This window comes from Tympanuchus pallidicinctus, unplaced genomic scaffold (assembly GCF_026119805.1).
Source record: "Tympanuchus pallidicinctus isolate F22 unplaced genomic scaffold, pur_lepc_1.0 scaffold2, whole genome shotgun sequence".
In the NCBI taxonomy this organism is placed as follows: domain Eukaryota; kingdom Metazoa; phylum Chordata; class Aves; order Galliformes; family Phasianidae; genus Tympanuchus; species Tympanuchus pallidicinctus.
The window spans coordinates 44,434,506-44,449,141 of record NW_026294721.1 but is presented as its reverse complement, the minus strand read 5'-3'; the positions used below and the strand labels follow the sequence as shown (position 1 = coordinate 44,449,141).

Here is a 14,636-nt window from a genome sequence, read left to right as displayed (position 1 = left end):
TTTAGGTTTCTGTTGTGGTCAACTGTCATACTATTATATAATTAAACATACCTACCCCTTGACTAAAAAACACACAGGAAAAACACTAGTAACTCTTCAATAACCAGTATCTTTAAGGGCCCACGCTTGCCTTTTGCCTGGAAATTACTGCCATCACCTAAAAACACAACCTGCATTTTGAAGGCCACACATTCCAGTGATTCTGCTTACAGCACTGCCTCCCCAGCAGCTGTACTTTCACATGCAGTACAAAGAGAAGCTCAATATCTGCCAAAAACCAGTGAAGATGCATCTTCCAACAGCAATATTTTTAGATGGAAGCATTGTAAGACATCCACATGTGAAGACCATCCATACCGCAAGCTAGAAAGCAATTAAATTAATCACAGATCAGAAAAGTCACTGATAGGACATTGTAAGTGAAACCACTCAGAGAGAAGATCAATCAAATACATAGTTCTTTAATTCATCTTGGTAACTATTCAGGTCATCATCCTACAAACCACAGACTTGTGAGAGATTTACACCCCTGACAAGAAACAAGTGCAAAAATAGAGCTTAAGTGTAGCTCAGAACTACATTAAGAATCCCAGCGATCTCTTGCAGTTCTGCTGATACGAAGATTTGGCTGCAAATAATTAAGACATGAAGTTAACAGTTCCACGTTCATCTCATTTTTCACTCGTTGAGAAATTCAAAGAAGCCATTTCAAGCCTTCTAAAAACATGTTCCGTCATAGCTAGCTCTGCCTGACCTGTGTACACAGAGCTAATCCCACAGTTGGATGGCTGTACACAGGTGACACAGGTGGCAGTCAATATTACACGTTACTTGCAGCAACAAAGTCTCTTACACGTGGTATATGCTGTATTTGAGCACTGAGAAGTTCAGCATCATCTCAACTCCAAGGCTGCTGAACACCAGCCTTCACACATGGGTCCGTTCCTCCTTTATATCACTCAGGGCATCTACAACCAGGTTCCTCACTCCAGTGGGCTCCCCATTTCTCCGTCACAAGCTTAATGAAGTAGCTATGATTTGCATACAGCTTGAGCTTCTCACTGATGTCAACCCATTTCACCATCCCAGCATCATCACCTGCTTCCAGAGGCAAGTTATCCATGGTCTCACCTGTCCACAAAACAAGAATTAGACACATTCCTGCATCTTCTCTCCCACCTTCTCTTCTCACACCTAATCAGTTCCTCCCTTCCACTATTCCATTTCTACTACTTTAGGAACCAAATTCTGAAAGCGATGCATACCTATACAAAATGAGAATAATTAATAGTTTATTAAAGCCTCAAAAGTATTTAAAAAACCATTCAGTGGAGATGCAGAAAAAAGAGCTTCTGAATTACTCTCTATAGTTTCTAACTGGTTTCTGAGCCAAGTCCCAGTACTGCATAAACAAGACAATAAATGATTATTTAAAAAAAAATTATGAGAAACAAATATCAAAGGAACAACCTTCATTACTTCTGGGAGTTGATAAATCAAGAACCAACAGCATGCTAAGCTTCAACACTTACCTTTTAACTACCCAAAGCAGCAAAAATGATAGTAAACCAAGCCAATTCATCTCAAGAGGGAAGACATGAGAACTCAGGATTACAGATCAAAGAACAAAAAAAATATGCCCATTCTATTTGGTTTACAAAAGGAAAATAAAGCACAAAAATTACTCTGGCAGAGTACCCAAGATAAAAGGTGTCGAGAGTAACCAGGATCTCCAAGCAATAAATGCAGTGAAAATCTGCCAGAGGCAATGCTCCTGAAGCACACAGCTGCTGAAGGAGAATAAAAAAGAGCTGAAGGTCCTTCACCATTGAAACTGGAAATTAAACTGACTCAAGTGACCAAAAAGAAACCAGGCCTAGCATTCAGTCTCCACACCAAGGCACATTTTGTGGTTTGGAACTAACACAAAAACACAGAATTTGCCTGAATATGACTTAATTTTCTTAGTTCAGGATAGAGAGAAATCAAAGGGGAACAGCTATTACTTGCAGTGGGTAAGCATCACAAAAGACAAGATTGTCACACGTACTAGTTTCAGTCCAAGAACTCACACACCACTTTCATGCTCATACATTTCCATTGCACACCTCAGCCTCAGAGACACCACTATTTCAGAAGAGTATCAGCAGTAAAAAGCAGCTAAGAACACAAGCAGAGATACCTACCAGTTTCATCGTGGTAATTCACAGCCTCTGTCTCCATCCAAGCATTATCAGTGTTACGAGGGTCATCCACATATCCTCTGTACACCTAATGCAGCAAACAACCAAAAGAAATGTAACAGCATAAAAATGAGGTGGAATCATTACAAAGTGTTTTCCTCAGATTCACCCTTAGAATCTTACATGACAAGAAATTGAGTATCACAGCCTATTTTAGTAACAGCTGCAATTCCTCATTCCTCAATAGCTACAGTTTACCTACAGAGCTCAGAGGTTACCACAAAGACACACAGCTTACCACAAAGTGCTCCTGGCTGAACAGTCTCTGGAGTTGCTTTTCCAATTCTGCTTTTTCCTCAGGTGATTTCTGTAAGGAGTTCAAGGCCTCTTCCCCAAATTCCCGCTTCAGAGTAGCGCTGATCTTCTCTCCTGGATCCACCATCCCCTGACAGGCAAAGAAAGATGAGTACCCTCATAGCTCACTTGGCATAGCATTCTTTGAATGGTGGGTATTACAGCCACCTGCATCACGCTCTGGATCTGAGAGGAAGTCTGTATTTGTGGATAAAGAGCAAGCATATCCATCCTCCAAAATCTAGAGCAGATTAAATTATATCTACGTTAAGCAAAAGACAGTATCAGAATTAAGTATATATATTGCCTTATATTGTGGAAAAGGCAAGAAGCCTACCAAGAGAGGCCCGAGAAAAAAATATTTGTAATATCTTTCTCTATCCCTCTTGTACAATCAATGAATATTAAGATGTTATAATTACAAAATAAACAAGAGAGTGAGGCAAAGCAGATTACGATAACAAAAGAGAATAGACAGAAAGCTTACCCATACCCTGGGCTCACTTACAAAACTCCAGCAGAATGAATCTCCAGAAGAGACCCTTCCTCACTGGCAGCCAGCTCTTAAATAGGTCTAGGAGAGGTGGAGCCAGGCTCCACCCCTTCCAGCAGCACAGGTGAATTGCCTTCACCTGTGCTCCTGTGGCTGACTCATTGCTCACCTCAGGTGATCAATCAGAGGTTCAGGCTGTGACTGAGCAGTTCCCATACACCTCTACAAAATGATGTCACTCTTACAAAACAGTTTTATCACATACACATCAGTTATCAGCTCTTGACTTTGCTAAAAGGGAGAAATCTTCCACTTCAGAGCTCTGCTCTTACCCCAGGGATGGCCCATTCCCCACAGTCTCTCCTCTTGATAGCTACAAACTGCAAGATGTTTTTGCCAGTAACTGGGTGAGCTATTTTACTGCCACTTCTATCCCTCTTCCACCTGCAGAAAATGACAAAGAAGATTATTTTCTGCTTTTCTGTAGGAGGAAAACATAACAGTGGGACCTTCACACATTAGTCTATCAGGTAGAGTACAATCTCTGAGTAAAAACAGACAACAGCTGCCTGGGAAGATCTCATCCATGCAGTTTTACTGCTAGGTTCGGAACATCTGTATCTACTGAAACTCTCATTATAAAGCTTTCACCTCTAACTTTATTTCTGCCTACTCATGAGATGAGGACAATAATGACTTCTGCTAGAAGAGTAAATTTTGGCTGCAGTACTTCTAAATCATCTACTTAGCACCAACAGAAGGCCACAAGCATCCACTGTACTGTGTCTAGGAAAGGAATTAGAAGAACTGTAGCCACTAAAGCAAAAATCTAATTGAAGGGGCAAAATAGAACCAAGATTTGCAGTATTTTCACAGAAATAAATGAGCAGCTTCAGTAGAGTTCTGATAATGGCAAGAACTAAAATGCAGTAGCATGTCTTTCATTATAGCTGTACCTTAAAAGCATTGCATTTCCTAGCTTGCAGCTTTGTTATCTACACCATCTCTCCTAAAACCTTTGTGTGTCCCTCCACATGTAGTTACACAGACTCTGGAGGCAGAAACACCAAAGCAGAGCAGGCATTGACAGAACACAAACAGACAAACAAACCAACAACAGATCATCCAAACCTTATGTCCTCCTTTTACACATTAGACCAACCCAGTATTTCCTACGGTGCAAAAACAGGCACACCACTGATTTTGCAACTGAGTCGCTCACTATTTTTCTGTACTGTACATCACCTTTCAGTCACCCATCCCTTACCTGGTCACAACAGGATCAGCAGCATGGTTTGGTCCCCAGCGCCCCAGCAACCCTCTCCCTGTGAGACCTGTCCTTCCTGCTGGGTTTCTGAAATAAGTGGCACAGGGCATTTAACAGCACTATTTGCCTACACAGAGTTCCAAGTACTCTAAGGAATTAGCTTTAATGAAGCTTGAATAACAGAAAGGAAAGGAAAGCAGCATACACCCAATGTTAGCATTAGCTTTAAAGAATAAAAGAGAACACAGTTTTCTCTGTCATCATTGGATTTATTGAAAGCCAGACTGGATGTGGCTCTGGGCAGCCTGGTCTAGTGGTTGGTGGCCCTGCCCGTGGCAGGGGGGTTGAAACTAGATGATCACTGTGGTCCTTTTCAACCCAGGCCATTCTATGATTCTATGATCATCTTCTTGTAACCAACAGCATAAGTAAAGGAGAACAAAATGACTTTGTCATTTCCCCGGTCTTCTGCCTCCCTAAGGTCCCCACAACCCACTGCTGGGGCAACTCCAGACCAACCTTTTCATGCTTCTCTGCACAACTTTCTTCCAGGAACAGTACCCTCACACTGAGGTATCATTCTTTTCTGTCTCTAGGGAAGACTACCCTCAGTTTGTTCTAGCAGGTACCGTCTATTAGAACCAATACAGATGCTTAAGAGCTCTACAACTAAATCACTGAAATACACAGACAAAGAAAAATCACTCACCGGGGCCTCCCGTTCTCAACCACATACAAGCCATTCCAACTTGTCCTCTCCACTTGACCATCTCTCTCATTAAATTTGGGAGAGAAACCTTTATCACTGTGGGAAAGAACAATTAGAAGTTATAAAGCCCAAAACATCCCTCTGGTTGAAAGCCAGCCATGCGATCTGTAATTAACACCCAGTTGGCTAACAACACTAAAACTTAAAATGCAGGCCCTCCCTTCCCCGTAGGGGGGTATAAGATTTGAGCAATTGCTGATGATGTCTGTTTAAATCTGCAGATAAGCACGATGCTCTAAAGCACTCAACATTTCCTCCTTTTCATTTAGGCAGCATTGCAAAGCTGTTTCTGTTTATATTAGGGAGCATAAGATGTTACCCAGCGATGAAGCCAACAAATGCTTTCCTAATTTAAGTGCAGTGTGCAGATATTTTATTAGGTATGCTTTATCACAGTTGCTACGCGCGATCACTGACTTTCAAAAAGTGTTTAATGCCTACACTCTTCGTGCATCTCTGGAAGTGAAACAGCATGCTGGTAGGGGGGCAGCTCTCTACAGAAGCATATTTATTGCTCTCCAAAACAATTCCTCTCAAACTGTCACAAGAATCAATTGACTGACCAGATTTTTCCACACAAACAATTCAGGAATCTACATTAAAAACTGAGTCTGCATTTTCAAGTAATATCAACACCTACTAAAATACTATCTGACAATAGATTAAGACATGCATCTAACCTAGCTAAGCAGGACAATGTGTTCCTTGGGAGTAGAATGTATTCACAGAACCAGTACAAAGCAATACAGTCACAATGCTACCATCAGGCATTCAGCCTGCCTCACTTTCTGAGTCAGAGCGCACTGCTTCAGGCCTCCAATTCTGCTCGAGTTCTTCTCATCTTGCACACGATTCAAGAACAAACAAGCAAATACATGATGGCAATTTTCTCCCAAGTTCTTAAGGCCACAATGCTATTCTCTCATGTCAAAAATGATTGGAAAAGACAAATCAGCAAGGACACTAGAATTTCTACCTGTCTCCCTTCCACTCACCTGACCTGAGGATCTGCCCACTGAGGTCCAGACAAAATAGACACTGCAGTGTACTCCACGGGTTGGTAGTCTTTCCACTCAGTCAACCAATCCACTTTATCTGCAGGAACATGGGTACGCTCAACACACGATCTGGGATACGGGGAGGTGAGAGCTTTGTTGTGGTAGAAATTCTTAATGCTGTAACTGTCACACATGTTAACAGGATGGAGGTGGGACCAGGGAGCTGCAGAAAAGTTACTGAAAGAAAAAAAAAGAAAGTATCATCTTATTCCAAGAATCACAGAATACTTATTCATTAAGTATTAACCATGCTACTAAAGGTCTCATCTGCATATTAGACTGCACCACGCAGAACAGATTGGAGCTTTCTAGAGAACAGCAATATGTTATCGTTTCTTTCAGGAATCATGCAAACACATACGAGTAGGAAGCTGAGAACTGCAAGGGCCCTTCTGGGCTATGCAGCACTCTGAGCAGTTACTGATCTTTTGGAAGGATTCGCTGGGAGGTGTTTACCAGGGAGTGCAGTTTGAAGGCCTGCCCAAGCACTCACTCTCCACATGGGCAACGCACCAACAAACAGCTCAGCTTTACAAGAGGCCTGTTCTCACATCCATTGACAGAAAAAGCGAAAGTAAATACAAAATGTCCAAAACACCAGCAGGCCTGGACAGGAGGATCCTCAAAAGTCTCCTCCAGCTCCCACAGTTCCATGTAACTCCACATGTTGCTCTGAGCAGTGATACAACACTCAGTATGATGCAGTGCAGAGTAACACACACCTCTCTCTTCTACTGCCAGGAAGGCAATGAACATCCAAATAACACACTCACAAGAGAAAACCTCAAGACCATGAGCAATCTTATCCTGACACAGGTTTTCTGGAGCCAAAATTGCAGGCATCATACCAGTGACAAGAGCAGTTTAGATTACGGGCTTGATGTGCAGCTCTTTGAAACCCCACACGGATTTATCTCAATACACAAACTGTTGTTTGTTTTTTTTTTTAACCGCTCCAAAAAAGAGACCGCCCCCAAATAAGAGGCTGTAAGCATAACAAGAGGCCATAACCTACAGAAGCACGGATTTTCGAGAGCTCTTGGTGAAAAGCTTTGGGGATTTTTGAGATGAGGAACCGCCCGGTCCCAGACAAGCCCATACCCAGCGGCGATGCCGGCAGCGGCCCACTGTCCCTAACACACCCCCTGTGCCGCCGTACCTGAGGGGCGGGCGGCGGCGCAGCGCGCACCGGGCGGGCGGGGACAGCACAACCGCAACGGACAACACGGCGACAGCCCGAGCGAGACCGGGGAACGACACTGCACGCAACACAGTGGCGAAAGGCAACATCCCCTCACGCCACAACGGCGGTGAGACGCTCGGCCCGGGCCGCCGGAGTGACGCCAGGCCGGAACCGCCCTCCAGCAACCCCAACCACCACCACTCGCCACCGCCAGCACCCCCTTACAAGCTGCCCTCTCATTGGGCGGAGCGCGGCCAATCAGCGCCGCCTTCCGTCCATTGGTGTGCTCCTCTCCGCCGGACACGCCTCCTCCCTCCCCACAACACTCTCCGATTGGTCAGGACCGGCGGTGTGTGCGCCACCTTGCGGCGGCACTGCGAGTTGCCGAAGGAGCGCTCCGGGCTGCCGGGTGGCGCCAGGATGAACCTCGCGCTGGGGCTGCTGGTGTTCCTGGGCACGCTGCTGTACTCCTGCGCGGAGGCGCTGGTGAAGCTGCTGCTGCCCGCCAAGAGGAAGACCGTCCGCGGGGAGCTGGTGCTGGTGACGGGCGCTGCCCGTGGGCTGGGCAGGGCCACGGCCCGCGAGTTCGCCCGCCGCCAGAGCCGCCTGGTGCTGTGGGACGTCGAGGCGGTAACAACGGGATGGGGTCGACGGGGAGGTCCTGCTGGCGCGGGGGGAGCGGGGCTCGTGGCCGCAGGTGGCTGCGGGGAGCTGGGTGCCGTCTCTGTGTGCGGTGAGGGGAGTATCATGTATAGAGAGTACAGCTGCCCCGCGGTGGGGATGTTTAGTAGTGTACTTGTGTGCTCACCTCCAGCACAGACTCGGGCATGCATGGCACTGCTCTTGGGATGCAGGAAGGGCTGAAGCCAAGCAGCAAGTCATCTGTCGTGTGTCATCCATCAAATGCATCACTACGGGTTAGGGGCTGACCTCCTGCAAAGGAGCTCTGCAGAGGTTGGTGGCCAAGAACACCAGCGGCGTACTGGTTGACCAACAGCTGACCGACTGTAGACCGGTGGTTGGACATTAGCCGGGAATGTGCTGTCATGCCCAAGAAGTGCATTGCAAAGAGCCTGGCCAGCATGTGGAGAGAGGTTCTCTTCCCACTTTATTCTTCCCTGGTGTGGCCACATGAAATCACAGAATGGCTTAAGTTGGATGGGACCTTAAAGATCATCTAGTTCCAACCCCCTGCCATGGGCAGGGTTGCCAACCACCAGACCAGGCTGTGCAGTATCCAATCCAACCTGGCTTTAAATGTCTGCAAAGACGGGGCATTCACAACCTCTCTGGGCAATCACCACCTTCTGAGTAAAACATTTCTATCTAACATCTAACCTAAATCTTCCCTTTTTTTACTTTAAAGACATCTAGAACACTATATCCAGTTTTGAGCTCTCCAGTCCAAGAAAGAAAGGGTTCTCCTAGAGGGTCCAGCAGAGGGCCACAAAGATGATTAAGAGCCTGAAGCATTTTCCTTTATGAGGAAAGGCTCAGAGTGCTGAGGCTGTTCATTCTGGAGAAGGCTGAGAGGGGATCTGACAATTGTTTATAAATACCTAAAGTGTGGGAGTCAAGTTGGAGGGGGTGGATTCTTTTTCAGTGGCGTGCAACAGTAGAACAAAGGGCAGTGGTCAGAAACTGGAACACAAAAGTTCCATACTAACACAATGAAGAACTTCTTTACTGTGAGGGTGACAGAGCACTGGAACAACTGCCCAGAGGGCTTGTGGTCTCTTTTTCTGGAGATATTCAGGACTCACCTGGACACTTAACCTGTGTGACCTGCTGTAGGGAACCTGCTTTATCACAAGGTTGGACTCCAGAAGTCCCCCCTAATCCTTATGATCTGTGCTTTTGTTTTCTACCTCCTGTGGGAAGGGAAGAGGTACTGACCTTAGCTTTGTAGCTGCAACACTCACCCGTAATTCTGGGAGGAATGCCTGAATACATGTTAGCAAGCAATGAATTAGGTAGCTAAAGGAGGCAGTGGAACCCAGAGCTTTGGACAAGCTAAGAGATGATGGAAGGTCAGAAGGAACATGGCACCGTTAATCTGTTTTGATGGTAAAAGATGGCCTTGTTATTTCAGTCTAACACAAAACATGGACACATTGGTCAACAGGCTTTCCAGGTTGTACATTGAGTGCCATACCTCCTTTCTCACAGCCAAACTGTTACTCCTGCCATATTCTGGGTATACTTGTGGTGTCTCCAGGCTGTCACCTGCAGCCGCCCTTTAATCCTCTGCATACAATCAGGAGGCTGCCAGCTGTCACCTGGTGCCCACTTCCCACTGTCCAGCTAAATGAGCTTTACTGAGGCAAGGGCATTATTGTCTCTATGTTCCATTTCTAGCAGCAGTCCTGTGCAGGTCCTAAATTTAAAGTCCTCCCCTAAGGTTCCATGGTGCCCAAACAGCAAAGCTCAGGCAATGTACGGTTGCACATGCAACCAAGCAGGCTGTACTGATGCCACTGCACTCATGTCATACATGTATCCTTCTTTCCTTCCTCCCACAGCATGGCCTCAAGGAGACAGCAACAGAGTGTGAGGGGCTGGGAGCCACCGTTCACACTTTTGTGGTGGACTGCAGCAAAAGAGAGGAGATCTACAGCGCTGCCGAGAAGGTAGGGAAAGCAGGCACATGTGCCAGGGCTTACCCAAACATGCATGGGTTTTGAGAGGTTCTTCACGCAGATTGTGCCAGCTGTGACTGTGTAGAGCATATTTTCTGTGGGTGATGTGTAGGAGACTATAAATACTGGCAGTAAATAAGGGAAAAAACACCAGATCTAAATCAGCTTTCTGGATACTGCACGGTTCCTACCAGATTGGGAAAGAACATGATTTTCTCCTCTCTGAAAAAAAAAAAACAGAAACAAAAAAATACAGAATTGTAAGAGTTAAATTAATTGTTGCTCACAACCTTGCACTTCTGTGATAATGAATGTCATGGGGCTGCATGTTCCTTTTGTCTAAAAGGTGAAAAAGGATATTGGTGATGTCTCCATCCTGGTGAATAATGCTGGTGTGATTACAGCTGCTGACCTGCTCTCCACCCAGGACCACCAAATTGAGAAAATGTTTGAAATCAACATTCTTGCTCACATTTGGGTAAGGGCTGCTACTGTTTTTATGCCTTAGTGTTGTTAAGGATGAAAATAGCACCTGCTTTATCCTCTGCAGAGCTTCACTCAGCTCTATGCCAGCAGCCTGCTTGGAGGTGATGCAGCTGGGACATCTCAGAGCTGGGCTCTTGGTTCTTTGGCAGTCTGGTAGCTTACCCTGGGGACTCAGCTGTCAGTGGGGCTTACAGGGTGGTGGTCACAGGTGTTAAAGAAATTCTGCTTGCAGGTGAAAAAAGGAGCGCTTACAGATTGTACTTGCTAGGGAATAGACACTGGCAGTGTTGCTGCTGACGAGGAAAATCTAGAAAGCAGGCTAGGAGCAACATGAGCATCAGCCTCTGATACTTGACTTTGCTGAAAGGTTCCCTTTGGAAATCAGATTGCACCATCTGAACATAGAATGGGCATCTGCTTCTCAGGGCCTTGGGTGCTATGTAGCACCTTGCATTAGGGATGGCTTCACTTAATTGCAAGTAATTGGGATCAGTGTTGAAGACATCTAAGAAGGCATTGCTCTTTTCCTCCTCTTCCTCCCCACCCTATTTCTGCCCCTTTTTAAAACACCTTTTCAAGACAACAAGAGCTTTTCTGCCAACAATGATGAAGAACAACCGTGGTCACATTGTCACAGTGGCTTCTGCAGCAGGTCAATTTGTAACTTCTTTCATGGTGGCTTACTGGTAAGTGACTTCAAAATCAGCTCTCTTCATTTAATTTTAATTGTGTCTTCTCCACCAGCAAACACGGAGTAACAGAAATAAACTTCCCACTGAATAAGCTACTTCCAAAGGACAGTGCTAAGGAGAAAAAGCCCACAACATGCACCACATAAGGAGCAATTGAGGTACCCTCTGATTTGCTTATTAGCTCTGACTGATTCAGGTGATCCAATGAAGGACTGACATGTTACAAATCAACTAACGCAATCTTCAATCTTTCTTCTCTCCATAAGTGATCTGGACTTTTGCTTACTAAGAAAGGTATTTTATTCCCTTCTTCTTAGACTGTAGTGCTCTCGTGAGTCACTGTAGTGTTATCAAGTGAACATATAATGAGCAGCTTTTCCTATTTCTAGATTTGTAGCAACGACTGCAGTGCATAGAAATACTTCTGCCCCCATGTGGTAAAATGCAGGCTTTGACAGTAAACCTTTCACATGACAGAAGAAACACGTTAATACTTAGTGTTGCAAGTATCAGGTCACTACTGAGAGGTCTATGCACTGCCCACTTAAAATAGAAGCATTTATAACTCATGCACAAAGTTACAGAAAAACTGTAACATGGCATATTATCAGACTGCATGTTGTTAGCCTTCTACTGTGGTGGTTCCAAACAGAACCATTTTCCCTCAGTATGTTCCTGCACAGGGAGTCACTGTTCTTAGCAGAACTCCTGAGCCAGGAGTTTTAATCAGATTACATTGTTCAGATCCTTAGCATCAAATATGTTCATTTGTTTCTGCTAGCCAAGAATTTTCTAATACCACTCTTAACAAGTAAACACTTTGGATTTATGCACTAACATTGTCAGACTCTTCATTATAAAGGTAACTTTCTGAAAGACACCCACTTTGCATCCCATAGCGTCTTCCCCAAGCTGCAATGTGTATTTCAGCACTACAATGTGGCACAACAAAACTTAGAATTAGTCCCTGCCTTCTCATTGTTTCCCTCACTACTCAGCACTGCATGTTCTTACAGCCCTTTTCCATTTCTGTCAGGCCAGAAATAACATTCATGCCTTCTGATTTGTGCTTCTTTTCCTCCACCAGTTCAAGCAAGTTTGCTGCAGTTGGATTTCATAAAGCCCTAACGGAGGAGCTGTCTTCACTGGGAAAGGATGGAATAAAAACAACGTGTCTCTGTCCAGTTTTTATGAATACTGGATTTGTCAAAAACCCCCATACTAGGTAATGGTCACAAGTCAGCATTACATATTTGCCCCTGCTTTACCTCTGTTATTCAAACTGAGTGTATGTCCCACATAGCAGTTGTCCCTTATTTACCTGACTTTGTGCACACGCACGTGAAGCATCCTATTTCATATTCAGCTGCTGCCCATGTTTTATCACTCATATATATCTCATATATGCATTCTTTTGATTTTAGGCTTGGAAAGATCTTGGAGGTTGATGAAGTTGTGAAGGCACTGATGGAAGGAATAGTGACCAACCAGAAAATGGTTTTTGTTCCACCACAGCTGAGCTTTGCTTTACTTTCTGAAATGTAAGTGGCGTGCACACACACACACATACAAACCACCAAAGAAGGGGGAAAAAAGATGCAACATAACTGCAAGAGTGTGCAAGCATCACACCTGTTAACATCTGCTTCAAGTTTAAGCCTCACTGTAGGAGGAAGTGTAACTAGCACTGTTAGTAGTCAAATACAACATTTGGCAGCATAGAAATACTCCTGCATGACAGATTGATATGAGAAGTTTAGTTCAACCTGATTTCATTTATTTTCTACTATCTTCAATGTTTTTCACCACTGCATTGAGTTATTTATGTCATTCCACATTTTACTTCAGGCAGAGAGAGATCAAGGGATCCCTTTCCCTTCACAAATGGGAATTGCCACAGGGCTCGCAAAGAACAGTTTCTCTGGACCAGCAGCCCCAGGCAAGCTCCAGAAATAGCTGAACAACTGCTGCTTTTTAGTGTTCATTTCCTGATGTCAACACCACAAGGTCTAGGTCATGGAGGCTGAGAATGCTGCTCCTATCTGCCATGTGAAGTGAAATTTGTCCTCAGACTTCTTAAATATTCATTGTAGCTGCTGCTTTAGTGGGGCTCTGTTTTTACTGGAGCTCTGACTGGAAACCTGGCATTTACATAAGAACAACTACACTGGCACTTCAGTTAACTGCTATAGCATCCCAGGAAACACTTCATAATAGCTTGTTAATGAAACTCAACATCAGTTAAGAAACAACTCTTGCATTCCAAGGGATATTTGGACAGCAGAAGTGTGCAAAGCCACAAAGAAGTGGTGGTTACTACTGTCATAACCCTTAAGATAACTCCATGTTAAGCTAGGAGCAAGCAGACACAAAGAGACATGGCTCACGCTAAGAAAAAAAAATCATAGAAGAGGAAAGTGCACCTCAAGGTCTCTCTTTTACCATCCCATCCTTTCCTCAGACTGCTGCTTTCGAAAGCAGAAAAGCCACTTTATAAGCACAGCTCTCTACTCAGTGTTAAACCTTCCAGGGCCCTGCAAGCAGTGTTGCAGCCAACATCCTTTGCAGTGGATATCTGTCCTTGAAGTGATCATAAAAGGAGGAAGGTGCTGAAGGGACTGTCAAACTAGTCAAAGAGTTATGAAGGCAGTGGGTTTTTAGGAAATACTCCCCAGATTTAAGATCTGGTCTCAGTCTGATGTGAACGTGCATTCTGTGCCCAGATGAGCTCCAGTCTCACCTGTGGTGCCACTGTCTCCAAAACCTGAATTCTTACCCTAGGTTTAATTTCATTGGCTTTTTTTTTTTTTTTTATCCTCCAGGTTGATTCCAGAACGTGCCTCGAATGTTCTCAAAAAGCTGACTGATGTTAAGTTTGATGCAATTGTTGGGCATAGAAGCAATCAGTGAAAAAGAAATTGTTTCTCATTTCCCCATGAAATGAGTGAAAGCAGAACATATGCTGAGTGTAGCACAGCAATTTGGATTCAGAGCAGAATTAAGATGGGTACTTCTTCCAGGCCACCGCTTCCCATCACACCTTAATGGTCCATCCCACACCTGCAGCAGGAACAGATGTGCATAACATGGTGTGTTAGCAGAGCAGAGATGCAGCTCTAGAAGTCAGAAGGACTGTTCTGGCTGTGCATTCTACGATCTCTGACTCCTAGTGCTGTAGCAGACAAGAAACCCATCAAGCCCTATTTTGGGGTAAGAGCAGCTACCTATATGAATACAGTGGGATTGCCTGAGTGTAAATTAATCTGGTCTTATCACTGAGCAACACTGTCTTGTGTGGGGAGGAGTGCTTCAAGGTGTCCCACTTCATCTTAATGAACCATTTTAAGTTCAAGGAGCCTTGTGCTGCACACTCCATGTTTTGTGCTTTTGTAATGAGTACTTGAAATAATACAGCCTTTTAATCACGTGTTACCTAAGTATGTTGATTGTCCATTATGCATGAGCACCGTCAGTACAACTTATACAGAATAAATGCAGTTCTCCACCCAGAA

At 44.7% G+C, this 14,636-nt stretch overlaps 2 protein-coding genes across 2 annotated transcripts; one reads left to right on the top strand and one right to left on the bottom strand.

Moving 5' to 3' along the window:
* Positions 1 to 445: 445 nt before the first annotated feature.
* NUDT9 (nudix hydrolase 9) lies at positions 446 to 7,505 on the bottom strand. Its single transcript, XM_052683022.1, has 8 exons — positions 7,284 to 7,505; positions 6,062 to 6,301; positions 5,007 to 5,102; positions 4,298 to 4,384; positions 3,363 to 3,474; positions 2,482 to 2,628; positions 2,187 to 2,271; positions 446 to 1,131 (listed from the first exon to the last, which is right to left on the bottom strand). Exons 1-8 carry the CDS (start codon positions 7,412 to 7,414, stop codon positions 956 to 958), a joined length of 1,074 nt encoding a protein of 357 aa, XP_052538982.1. The 5' UTR covers positions 7,415 to 7,505; the 3' UTR covers positions 446 to 955.
* Positions 7,506 to 7,680: 175 nt separating this feature from the next.
* Positions 7,681 to 14,636, top strand: LOC128080637 (estradiol 17-beta-dehydrogenase 11-like). The gene is made up of 7 exons (XM_052683024.1): positions 7,681 to 7,937; positions 9,830 to 9,937; positions 10,293 to 10,424; positions 11,012 to 11,118; positions 12,212 to 12,349; positions 12,549 to 12,665; positions 13,947 to 14,636. Exons 1-7 carry the CDS (start codon positions 7,728 to 7,730, stop codon positions 14,032 to 14,034), a joined length of 900 nt encoding a protein of 299 aa, XP_052538984.1. The 5' UTR covers positions 7,681 to 7,727; the 3' UTR covers positions 14,035 to 14,636.